At 37.0% G+C, this 12,489-nt stretch overlaps 1 protein-coding gene across 2 annotated transcripts in view; it reads right to left on the bottom strand.

Annotated features, from left to right (window-relative positions):
• UBA2 (ubiquitin like modifier activating enzyme 2) overlaps positions 1-10,822 on the bottom strand; it is a 30,864-nt gene extending 20,042 nt beyond the window's left edge. For both annotated transcript variants that reach the window (XR_010661695.1, XM_065925783.1), the window contains exons 1-6: positions 10,631-10,822; positions 8,667-8,750; positions 7,593-7,663; positions 6,292-6,356; positions 4,805-4,905; positions 3,204-3,325 (exon numbers count right to left, since the gene is read on the bottom strand). Coding sequence is in view for 1 of the 2 variants with exons in the window: in XM_065925783.1 (XP_065781855.1) it covers positions 3,204-3,325; positions 4,805-4,905; positions 6,292-6,356; positions 7,593-7,663; positions 8,667-8,750; positions 10,631-10,768 (581 nt within the window). In the remaining variant the exon portion in view is untranslated. The remainder of the gene's footprint in view (positions 1-3,203; positions 3,326-4,804; positions 4,906-6,291; positions 6,357-7,592; positions 7,664-8,666; positions 8,751-10,630) is intronic.
• Positions 10,823-12,489: the final 1,667 nt, after the last annotated feature.

The raw sequence follows: 12,489 nt of genomic DNA, 5'->3' as shown, positions 1-12,489 counted from the left end.
CAGAATAATAGCTGTGAAGTATACCTGCAATTAGCTACTAAACACTGACATACCCATTATGCGTGAGGCACTGCTGAAGGTGCAGGAAACTCAGCAGTAAGACATTTTACCATAGTAGTATGTATCTTTACCACTTAAGAGTCATATGAAATAATGGCAAAGTATTAAGCTGAAACTCCCTCTTATTAATCAAGCTATCCTACAAACTGTTTAATAACTTTTCAACCTGTCATTAAGCACAGGACTTACATTAAAATCCCAAAGATCCTGATACATTTTACAAGAAAATGGCCATCTGTTTCCAACACTGGTTGTACCCCAAAATACACTCCCAAAATAGCATGCATGAGTTCCTACCAATTAATTTCCTCTCCAAACAACATTCTGCCAAACTAGCAAGTGTAAAATATCAATAGTATGTTACTGTGGCTTTATTCTTGATTTTGCAAGTTAATCATACAGTTGAACACCATCTTTATTTGCTTACTGCCTAAATTTCCCTTTAAGTAAAAAAAGTGTCTATTAGTAGTATTTGTCAGGTTGTCCTTCCCTTATTACAGGAATATATTCCAGACCACAATTTTAGTTCCTTATGTTGCAATTAGTTAATCCCATGTAATAGCTTAATTGTGTATACATCATTGAACCTCTCTTCATGATGAAATACTAAAAGAATTTGAATGTATCAATCCTTTTTTATAATTACCACTTTTATATCTTGAGAAATTGTTCTTTAACACAAAAGATAAAGATTTTCTCCTATATTAGAACAATTTAAAATTTTTCCTTTCACATGTGAATAATTAATCCACTTTGACTTAATTTCTATACATTATTAAATTACACATATTGTTTTAAGTAGAGAATAGAATTTTTTCCACATTGGTTCCACTTAGGCCTTAGTCTTCCACGTAAATTTTATAATCAGATGAACAAGTTCCAATAAAATCCCTGATAAAATTTTAATCAGAATTGTACTGAATCATTAATATTTTATATACACAAACTAGAATAAATGTGTATTTTGCTCTGTCAGCTAAGAAGCCCTAAAACAAATGGCAACCCACATCTATGCCTAAGCAGTTGTATCGTGACTTCTAACATCATTCTTCAATAAAAGGAACCAGGGTTCCGTGTAAAAATGTCTAATTCTAGGGCTGAAGCAGGAAATACACAAGATGAACCTGGAGCATCTTATAGTACCAGAAAGTAAGGAATTACTCCCCCAAAAAAACCCCATCACACTTTGATGGCTACATATCAAAGAGCACAAAGCCAATTGAAGAGCTCCCAATGGCCAAAGATGGAACAATCTGAGCAACAAAAAATTCAACAGTATACTGGATTAGAGTGAAAGTCGCTTAGTCACATCCGACTCTTTGCCACCCCATGGACTATACAGTCTATGGAATTCTCCAGAGCAGAATACTGAAGTGGGTAGTGTTTCCCTTCTCCAGCGGATCTTCCCAACCCAGGAAATCGACCCAGGGTCTCCTACATTGCAGGTGGATTCTTTACCAACTGAGCTATCAGGGAGGAAAAATCCATTAGATTATAACCCAAACTATAAAATACATTGAATATCAATGAATCTACATGGATAACAAACACTACCTTAAGTGATCAAGGCCTACATTAATAGTCATAAATTATGCTGATAACATGTACCCCTCATATGATATGAGGAAAACAACACTTTACCTCTAAGGTCTTCCTCCCAATAACCTATAACCACACTAATATCATAAGAAAAACATCACACAAATTCCAATAGTGGGGCATCCTACAAAACATTTGACTAGTACTCTTCAAAACTAACAAGGTCCTCAAAAACAAGGAAAGTCTGAAAAACTGTCACAGCCCCCTTAAGGGGGACCTAAAGACATGGTAAGTAATTATGTGGTATCCTGGAATAGAAAAGAAACACTGGGTAAAAACTAAGGAGATTTAAATAATCTTTGGACTTCAAGTTAATAAACAATGTATCAATACTGATCCACTGTTATGTATATATTATACACTAATATAAGATGTTGACAACAGAGGAAACTGTGGGAACTTGCTACCTTCTCAATTGTTTTCTAAATTGGAAACTGTTCTAAAAAGTAAAGTCTATTAAAAAGAAAAAAAGTTTTCTAAATAAATAAAAGCTCCAAGTGTATTCCTCGTGAAATTCTGTCATTATACCATTATATGTGTGAATATATTACAGATTTTCTCCTATATGAGTGAATATCTAAGTGAATATACTACACCTTAATCAAAACATAAAGCTGTTTGCTGCAGATTTCTAGAAGATATCAACTTGATAAAGTTCTCTTCTTAGTTACTAAGAAGATGAAAAGGTGTTTGCTAAATTTTACCATTCTACCTATATCTATGAAGATTATAGTTTCTCTTTCTTAATGAAGTAAATGGCATTTATAGATCTTTCCCTTGTTAAACCATGCTTGCATTCCTGGAATAAATACAACTTGGCATACTTTTTGTTTTGTGCCATTTAGATTTTTTAAAACTTATTTTTGGCTGCGCTGGGTCTTCGTTGCTGTGCTAGCACTCCCTCCGGTTGTGATGTGGTGGCTTCTCTTGTTGCAGAGCATAGGCACTAGGCTGCTCAGGCTTCAGTAGCTGTGGCTCACAGGCTTAGCTGCTCCGTGGCATGTGGAGTATTTCTGGACCAGGGATCCAACGCGTATCCCTGCATCGGCAGGTGGACTCTCAATCACTGGACCACCAGAAAAGTCCCCCTCTTTCCTTTTCATGATCAAACTTGCCAACTTATTTTTCACTTTTATCTCAATTACATCCTTCTAATTTTTCTGACTTTATGTTGTTCTTTTTCCAACATAAGTTGGATCCTTTGCTGATTAATGTTCACCACTCTTCACGTGTGTAAGCCTGTAACTTCTTTCAACTACCACATTCAATGTGTCCTACACTTCCACATGTAGTATTTTCAGTATGATTACAAACTATTTTCAACTTCCATTATTTTTTATTTAACCAATGAGTTACTTCTAAGTATGTTTTACTGTTTCCAAATACAAAGATTTGTACTCATTTAGTTACATGCCTATTTCCAGTCAGAGTAAGCTCCATCATCGTTAAGAACAATTCCTCCGCAGTATTTAAATAAATAAAAATAATCCCACTGTCCATCACCAGTACTAAAAATATGCCCAGAAATATATATATACTCTTACTTGAACAAATATTTCGCCCAGACAATGCAATGAATAGGTTCTGAAGGTGTGTTACGAATTGTACAGCCAGGAAAAGTTCTCTGGGTTGGTTTGGGGTGACATTCGTAACACTCGGTCACACCCTGCAAAGTAAAGATGTGAGAAAAACATTTAACACATGACGATGGTTTCTCAATATTGTAATTCATTCTTTCATTTACATTCTAACTATCAAGAAAATTTTAAAATATTAGTGACTCCCAAAATCCTTACTTTACAGATAAGAAACTCTAACATAAAACCTAATTGAATCTACCAGTCACAGCAAAGGCTAAGCCAGGACTCTTGATTCCTGGCCCAGTGAGAACACACAGGCTTACCTTGATCATAGTGAATAGACAAACTACTAGAAAGACAAATAACAGCTTTCCAACCAATGATCTTCCAAAGTTGTGAAACTCTATTACTTAAATGTTATTTATAGCTTTACCTTATAAGCTCCTAAAGATTAAGTGAATTTAAAGCATTTAATTTCTAGAGCTAACTAGATACACGGAAAAAACCTTAGGTATTGCTAAACCAAATACTCTTCACTTCATTGCTAAAGGGTTATGTTTAAATGTACACTGGAAGGAATCTCTGAATGAAGTCTACAACACCTGTGATAATTTTTCAAAACCTCAAATGAATATTCTTCATTCTAGCAATTCTCTATCTCAGTCTTAACACACACTAGTGTCTCAGTAGTGGATCATGGTAATGAGCAATGTCTTTCTAATAATGGTTAAAGACCCCAAACCTGCAAATACTATTTTAATAAAAATTGCAGCAGATCCAGGGTTTTCTCCATAATGCCATTTCTGGTGTCCTTCCAGCATGTTTTCTTGGGGCCAGCCATATAGCAAGCAGTCATCCCTCATAAATTAATATCTACAAGTCTTTGTAGAATGATATGAATTAAGCTCCCAAAGAGTAATACTAAACACTAAAAACAACTGAAGCAGAGCCACAATTTTTGGTATGGATAAACTGCCAAGGATCAGGCAAAAATATCAAATTTCAAGTAGAGTATATAATTCCTTTTAGTTTCAAAACCTGCAAATGATTCTTCCAATGTATTTAATTTCTTAAAAGAATTGAGAAAAAAAGATTTGAGCAGAAAATGAGTAACAATACTGAGATTATAGAAAACTAAGTTATGAACATACAGGTACTTGTTCTTACTCTTTAATTTTATCTAAATACTTGAAATACTTTACAAAGAAACCAAAAATTTTTTTCAAAGTACTCCAGACTATAAATCTGAACTCTAGCCAAAACTAACTTTCTAGAAGCTGGTTTAGCATACATGTCATGTAATCTCTTATTATGCATGCCAACCTAAGGATTTTAATACATAAGCTACATTTTAATACATGCAAGGATTTTAACACCTAAGATCTTTGCCTGTACTCTCTTTCATACCTTCATAGCATCCTAAGTTTTAGAGGAGCACAAAAAAAATCCTTACATTCTGGAGGCTGACAAACCCATGTAATACACAGCCAATGTTTACTTCTTCCCTCCTTAAGGTCCCAAATAAACATGTGGGAAGCAAAAACAAACAAAAAGATGTTCTTTACCTTTTTGATAGTGGTTACTTGCCCAAGATAACCAGCAGTTCCACTCTCAATAAGAGGGACATCAGCTGCTAGACACATTCTATTAACATGGTTTCGGGCAGCTGGAAGAAAAATACTAGTTAACAGGAGTTCATAGGGGAAAAAAAAAAATTATGTAGTTACCTGTAATCAGAATGAAATTGACCCAAACCATTTCCTATTGTTATTTCATGTACAATTCTCTTACAGCTATGACCAGCATAATACAACTATCATAGACATTTAAGAGACATGCAACAGTAAAACTTCTAACATAAGAAATTCGTATTACAAATCTACTGTATGAGAAGCACCCCTATATACTACTCTTTAATTCCAAAGTGCCATCTTCCTCTTCCATTGCTCTGGCTACCTTCTATTAAACTTGGCTAGGGAGGGGGGATCGGGGTGGGGAACACATGTAAATCCATGGCTGATTCATGTCAATGTATGGCAAAAATCACTACAATATTGTAAAGTAATTAGCCTCCAACTAATAAAAATAAGTTAAAAAAAAAAAAACTTGGCTAAAACATTGTTTCAATGTTTTCCAAGCCCTTAACTTGCTCCTATTCTACTAAAATTATCAGACAATACACGGAACTGAATGGAGAATATGGAATATCAACTTGGAACTATTAAGGCAGTTTAAGATTGGGGGAAAAAAAAGAAAACAAGATTGGAGAAAAAAGATGAGTCTGGTTAAAAGACTTAGCCTGCCTCTTTCTTATGCTACTTTGTATGTCTTTTGATATTTCTGACCTGAAATTGTTACAAACTCACTTGATAGATGTACTGTTACATGTAGAAGTAATTACAGAAAAGGACTAAATATTTTCATGCCACATTTCAGACACACAGATCTGTTAATAATAACCGGCTATACAGTATTTGATATATGAAATATCACCAACTTTTACAAGTTTAAATGGTCTAAAATGTGTACATGCAACAGGATCCAGTCTGGTACCTCACAGCGCCAGATATACCAAAACTAATTCAAGAGCCATGACTTTTATGCTAACTTTGGCATCCTGTTGCCTTACTCTCAAAACAGTGGTTTTTAGCCCTAACTGCCCTTTAGATTATCTGGGGAACTATGAAAAAAATATAATCATTAGGTTCCACTTACAGAGTCTAATTTAATTGGCCTTAGGTGAAATCTGGGCCCTGATATTTCTTAGATCTCCACATAAACAAAGGAAGTCATTGTGTTTAAGTGCTGGGATAATATGAAACAAATAAACATGCACACAACATATGCAGTCATCCTAATGATTTTAGCTTCCCCTATTTCACAGTAGTTCCAGTTAAAATTACAATCAAATGGCAATCTTTAAACCTGATCTTACTTCCCTTTAGCTCTTTTAAGATCTAACTTGTAAGGAAATATTTTAATTAACACTAATTGAATAAACAACCTTGTTATGGAAGAAAGGAAGTACTTAAAATTATTAAAATAATCTCACCTCTGTTATCTAAAGCATTCATAACCAATATAAATTGTCGAAAAAATTCCACATTATAGTCAGGGCTACAAAGTAAAACAATAACAAAAAAAAGTCACCAAAACAACTGGCCTTATACATGAGCTTTACAGAATAAAACAGGGTACTAAAAAAGCATATTAAACTATTAACGGTGCAAAAGTAACTGGTATTACGGGTCTTTACCATATATATATAGGTCTGACTATTCCCAAATACCATCAACAGATTTAAAAGAAATTATTTCCCCTTAATCCCTGTGAATAACTACACATCCTTTTTGGCCAGTTACCTTGGGCACTGAGCAGAAAACTCAAACTGGCATGACTTACGAGTCCCACCAGGCCTTCTTGGGGCAGCAAGTGCCTTGGGAACATACAAAGAATACATTCCCAGGATCTGCCTGGCCTGTGGCTTCACCTCACATGGTCAGGATCAGCAGGGTTCAGGCCCCTAGGGTCCCTGCTTTTAGCAGCACTGGGAAAGCAACACAGGGTAAAAAGGTTGTAGGGCTATCAGCAAGCTTGTAGAGCAAACATCCAGAGAGTTAAAAGGAACCTGGAGACAAAAATTCCCTGAGAAAGCATAAGACTTTCTTTAATTCCAGGCTTCAAACAAGAACTCATTGTTTTCAATGCCATTTATACTTGTTAGCTGGACAACTACAGATAAAGGATATTTTAGACACAGGGTTCCTTTGCCCCAACACCTCCAAAATTATATATTTACTCTATCTCTACTGAGATCAGAGAATACTTATGTACCATCAGAATTACTGCCCCATCACAATCCCCAATGTTATATTATAGAACTCACAGCCCTAATAAACAAATTATTTGAGGAAGGAACCTTTTAAACTGAGAAAAGCTGTAGCTGAAGTTGACCAGAATGAGTAATATATTTAGAAAAGTCTGAATCATCACATGTAATGATTTTTCAAAGAATTATCTATTTAAAACAGGAGTATAAGTTCCTTTTAAGTTTTCATACCTTATGATTTATAGAAAGTATTAAAGTATCTCACCTCTTATCTAAATCATTCAAACCATTATGTCTGTGTGTATGAATATATATATATATGTATATACAAATACACTGCTAAAAGAATGACACTTAACTTATGTGGGCATAACCTACTACATTTTCATTATTCTAGAAAAACATTTTTTTAGAAAGCAGAATGACTTTGAGTTCATATATTTAGCTAATAAAAATATACTTTTGAAGGTTTAATTAAAAATTCAGAGCAAATGCAATTTTGCGGCATAATAATCAGAGCATACTTCATGATGCTGTCATGGTAGGCTATGATATTAGCTTTCGGGTAAAACTGCAGTACACTTTCTTTGGCAACCTGGAAAAACAAACAACACTAAATTACTAATGTACTAAATTACTTTAACAATTCTAATTATATACAAAATCTATTTATGGAAGACAACTGCTACTTCACCTTACATAATATTTATATTAAAAATAAAATAAAATACAAAAATATAACGGGAAAATTTCCACAAGATTAAGCTATATACACCTATTTATAAACTAACAGGACAGCTGCCTTCTCTCATACACACTTGTACATGAATGGCCAGCTTCAGCAAAGGTATCAAATGCTTTAACCAAGTATCATTCATCCATTCAACGATTATTTACTAAGTATCTTCCATATATCAGAATTTGTATAAGGCACTTGGTGAATAAAACTGACATATATCAAATAACCATCTAGATAAATGAAACTACAAAGTATGATAAATGATACACAGAAAAAGTAGAGGTTGTAATGAAAGGAAGATCTGATTTAGAGATTTAGGAAAGAACTCCTAGAGAAAATGTGAAAAATGAAAAGGGGAAAAGAGTGAAAGTTTACCCAAAAGGCTGAGAGAAAAGCAAAGGCAAAAAGTATTTCAAAACCTTGAATAAAGATGGAACATTCAAGGAACTAAAGAAAGGTCAGGATGGCAAGAACCTCAGGGCATGCTGTCTTCTTCTAAAGTAAACAATGGCCTAAGTTGTAGCTTCACCTGCCCAACGTACAGGAGAAGCCAACCTCTGGGGCAGGCTCACTCTAAGTAAACACTCCGATATTTAAGCAAGAAGGGGATACCATTTACACAGTCAGGAAAAGCACCTATCTTCTCTGCATACAAAAAAAGGAGAACACAGCCTTCAGTCCTTTACTAGACAGATCTTTCTATTCTTCCTAATCCCTCAGCTGAAAAAGAGAAGGCTTCCCCCATATTCTCCCTCCTACTAGAAACCCCAAATTAATCTAATGCTATAAATAGAAGATCCCCCAAGGGCAGAAATAATAATGAACAGATAAATAGAAACAATATGAGAAATACAATTACCTGGGCCTTTGATCTTCCAACATGTTTCTTTTGAAACAAAAACTGCCTGTTGAGGTTGCTGACATCGATAGTATCCAGATCAATCTACAAATACATAAACCAGATAAATCACCAGTTTCCTGGTATGTTTGAGCAATAAATATCACTATTCTCTGCATCCATAACCCAAAACTTTTGGTATTTGCTACATTAGTGGAGAAAAGGCTCTTAATACCAAAGTGTTAAATTGATAAAATAATACATATTAAAAAAAAAAAAAGTTTTAATTTCAAAGATAACGTCCTCCCTCCCGCAAAAAAACTGATCCTTTTCTTCGTTTACTTGATTAATCACCCTGGCAAATATGGAAATTCCTTAGATGGCACAGAATTATGTTGAAAATGCATTAAAAAGTTTTTTCTTTTTTTCCTTTCAATTTCCATCACTTCTCTATTAATCTCATCAACTACTCTTTCAAATCCAATATAATTAACTGTTCCTTGTTTTTCTTTCTTAAATGATACTTTACAAACAGATTTATTAAATTTTTACCATGTTCTTTAATTCAAAAGTCCTTACCCATCCACAAGTTTATTTACAATTATTACCTGAGGCTTGTGGAGGGAACCTCCTACACAAGGTTAAGTGTCTCACGTTTTAAGTCTTACCTAATTGCTGTTTAAACGTTAAATACAAGGGAAGAAATACTTATAAATAAAACCACTTTCATTCCATTTCAATAAATTTATATGAAGGGTAATCAAATGTTCTGTATAACATCCATGATTTTGGCTATAATTTGTGGAAATTACCAGTACATATAATCACATAACATTTTTTATTCGTGCTTTCTAAATTACTACGAAAATCAAACCAAATAAAAAAAGATCAACATTTATTTCTCAGGTGCCCCAACTCATTGTCTATTACAAAATGAACCTTTTAAAGGAGTATCAGTAATTATCAGCTATGCCACATTCATATTTGGGATTTGTGATACAGAACTGAATGGAAAGACAAACCCTATTAAAACCAAAGGAAAATGCATAAATGCTTTTCCCTCCAGTCACTCATTTATTAGTTCAGTCGGTCATCTCTAATTCCATGTTTTCACTACACCTTAAAACGCTATAAAGTCACAACCAAATTGTAGGTTACAACTCCAAACTTCTTAAGTTTACGTAACAGAAATAACCTGACTCAAAATTGCAGTAGATTCCCACAACTGCACACCAATGCAAAAGTTAAAATCCCAACCAATACCTTTAACGAAATAATCTATGGTGATAAAAATGATTGTCACGCAGATTGTCTGTACCCAGAGGAGAGGAGCGTAAGCCCCAAAGAAGTCCTACCAGTTGCCTGGCGACCCAAAGTAAGTTACCAAACGTCACTGCATCTCACTTTTCCTCTTATTTGTTAAAAATAAAATGGGATGAAAACAGCGTTTACAAAGCCTATGATAGCAGTGAAGATTAAATACATTAAGGCGAGTAAAAGCTCAGGACAGAGTCGGGCTCGGGACAAGCGCTCAGTAGGTCCTGATTGTTATTACCGCGCCATACTCTGCTCTGGATATTGAGTTAAGAGGGACTTTGAATTGAACACTCGCAACATCCCCAAGGGACTCGAAATAACCATCTCCTGCCTCCCGTTCAAACTGGGGTACTCCTCTGAAGCGAAAGCACGAGGGCTCCTCCACACTCCAGAGCCGCCACAAATTGGCGAGGGGGGGGTGGTGTGGGTGGGGGGAGGCCCGCCGCAGGACTCCCGGAAGACCCGGGCCCTCAGCCTCAGCGTGCGGAGCGGGCCCGGCGTGAGGCAAGGCCCGCCCCGTCGCTGTGGAAGAGCTCCCTCACCATGGACAGCCACGACCCCGGGGCCTCTGAGTCTGCCCCCGTGCTCTCAGCTCCGGTCCCAACCTCCGGGCCCCAAGCCCCCCGGCCCCGGCTCCACGGCCCGCCATTCAGCCCGCGCGCCCTCACCAGGTCGATGTGGGAGAAGCCAGTGAGCACGAGGTTTTTAAGGAGCTCGCAGCCGATGCCGCCCGCCCCCACCACCAGGACCCGGCCCCCGGCCACGGCCTCAGCCAGCTCCCGGGGCAGCCCCCGCGACAGTGCCATGGCGGGACGACCACGAGCCGCGGCGGAGGCGGAGGCGGGAGAAGTGAGCCGCGGCCGGAAGCAGGTGGGGGAGGGGCGACCCAGTTTCCGTTCCTGCGCACTTCGGCCGCCTATCGGCGCCGAGTGGGCGGAGCCCGAGGGTGTGGCCAGTCCGTCGGCCCCGGACAGGGCTGGACTGTGAGCGAGGGACTTCACACCTCAGGTAGTAGGGTTTCTCCGCGACGCTCACGGTTCCGGTCTTCGGCTTAAGTAGCCTAAGGATAGTCTTTGGCCTGGGATTTGGAACTCCCAACCCAAACTTCTAACAGGTTAGAAAACTGATGTCCCTCTATGTAAAGAGCTCTTACAAATTAACAAGAAAATGAATGTCACACAATTAAAAAATACAGGCAATGGATGTGACGGAGCACTCACGAAGACAATGGGCAAAATGATCAATGTTGAAATTTCATCAAAGAAACATCCAGAATAGTTTTCAAACGCTTTTCACCCACTGAACGGCAAAAACAGTGTAACACTTTTGTTAGGTACTCCACACACTGCAGGTATACTAAGGCAAAGCTTTCTAGAGAGTTTTGTGGCAATTTCATTTCAAAAACCCTAAAATTGTGCATAGCTTTTGATTCATTCATTCCAACTCTAGGAATTTATCCAATGGCAGTTATCACTGGTTAAAAAAATAATTAAATTGGAATAGAGAGGCTGATGTACAGAAAGGACTTGTGGACTCAGCAGGTGAAGGGGAGGGTGGGATGAATTGAGAAAGTAGTACGGACATATGCACACCACCAGGTGTGATATAGTGGGAAACTGCTGTGTAACATAAAGAGCTGAATGCATACTTTCCTTTTTTTGAAAAATACTTTGCAGCATTATGTGTAATGGAGTAAAGGCCTCTTGTGCCCCAAGCGAAAAAAGCCAAACTCTATGAGAGTGGGAATTTGTAGCCAAGTAGACTTATTGCAGGGCGTCAAGCAAGGAAGTGGGAGGCAAGCCTCAGGTCCCTTCAACTTGGTCTTTGAGTTAGGGGATTTTTTTTGAGGGGAAGAACAAAGAGGGATTAATCATCATCTTGTGACATTTTTAAATAGTTTGGGGAGTTGGGATATGTCTCTGGTTTACAATTCTCTGGCCACATGGTCCATGGCTCAGGGATCTGTTAGCTCACCTTCCTCTGGAGAAACCACCTGAGTTTGTACCTTAACAATGACATCTCTAATACCAAGTTTACTATATTAATGAGGTTATCAACAACAGCAATTTTAGTCATCTGACTCTGGTTGATTAGTGTTCAGTTAGCATCGGACTGAGATCAGAGGAGGTAAGAAAGGGAGTAAAGTTGTGGAGAGAGAGACTTATCATAAACTCAGTAAGGGAACTTGGTTTCAGAAGGGGGGAGACTCAGTTTCAATTACAAAGTATATTCTGGGAGAATACTGATGGGGTAAACACAACATAATGTTAAATGAAAAAGATACAAAACCATGTATGTGATTAAATTTTGTTAAAAAGCTCTCTCAAATGGCAAGAAAATAACTGTGGTTAGTATTTTCGTGTATTTACGTATGCTGGAATTGTGGACAATTTTTATTTCTTCTCTAAACTTTACTGTATTTCCCAGATGCTCATGCCCCTCAAAAATGTGAACTTTTAAATCGGAAAAAATTATTAGAAGAAAAAAGGAAAAGATGGTGTAAAAGGAAAATCCAAATAGAGTCATT

This window comes from Muntiacus reevesi, chromosome 2 (assembly GCF_963930625.1).
Source record: "Muntiacus reevesi chromosome 2, mMunRee1.1, whole genome shotgun sequence".
NCBI lineage: Eukaryota > Metazoa > Chordata > Mammalia > Artiodactyla > Cervidae > Muntiacus > Muntiacus reevesi.
The sequence above is the reverse complement of the archived record's forward strand: the minus strand, read 5'-3'. Positions and strand labels throughout refer to the sequence as shown.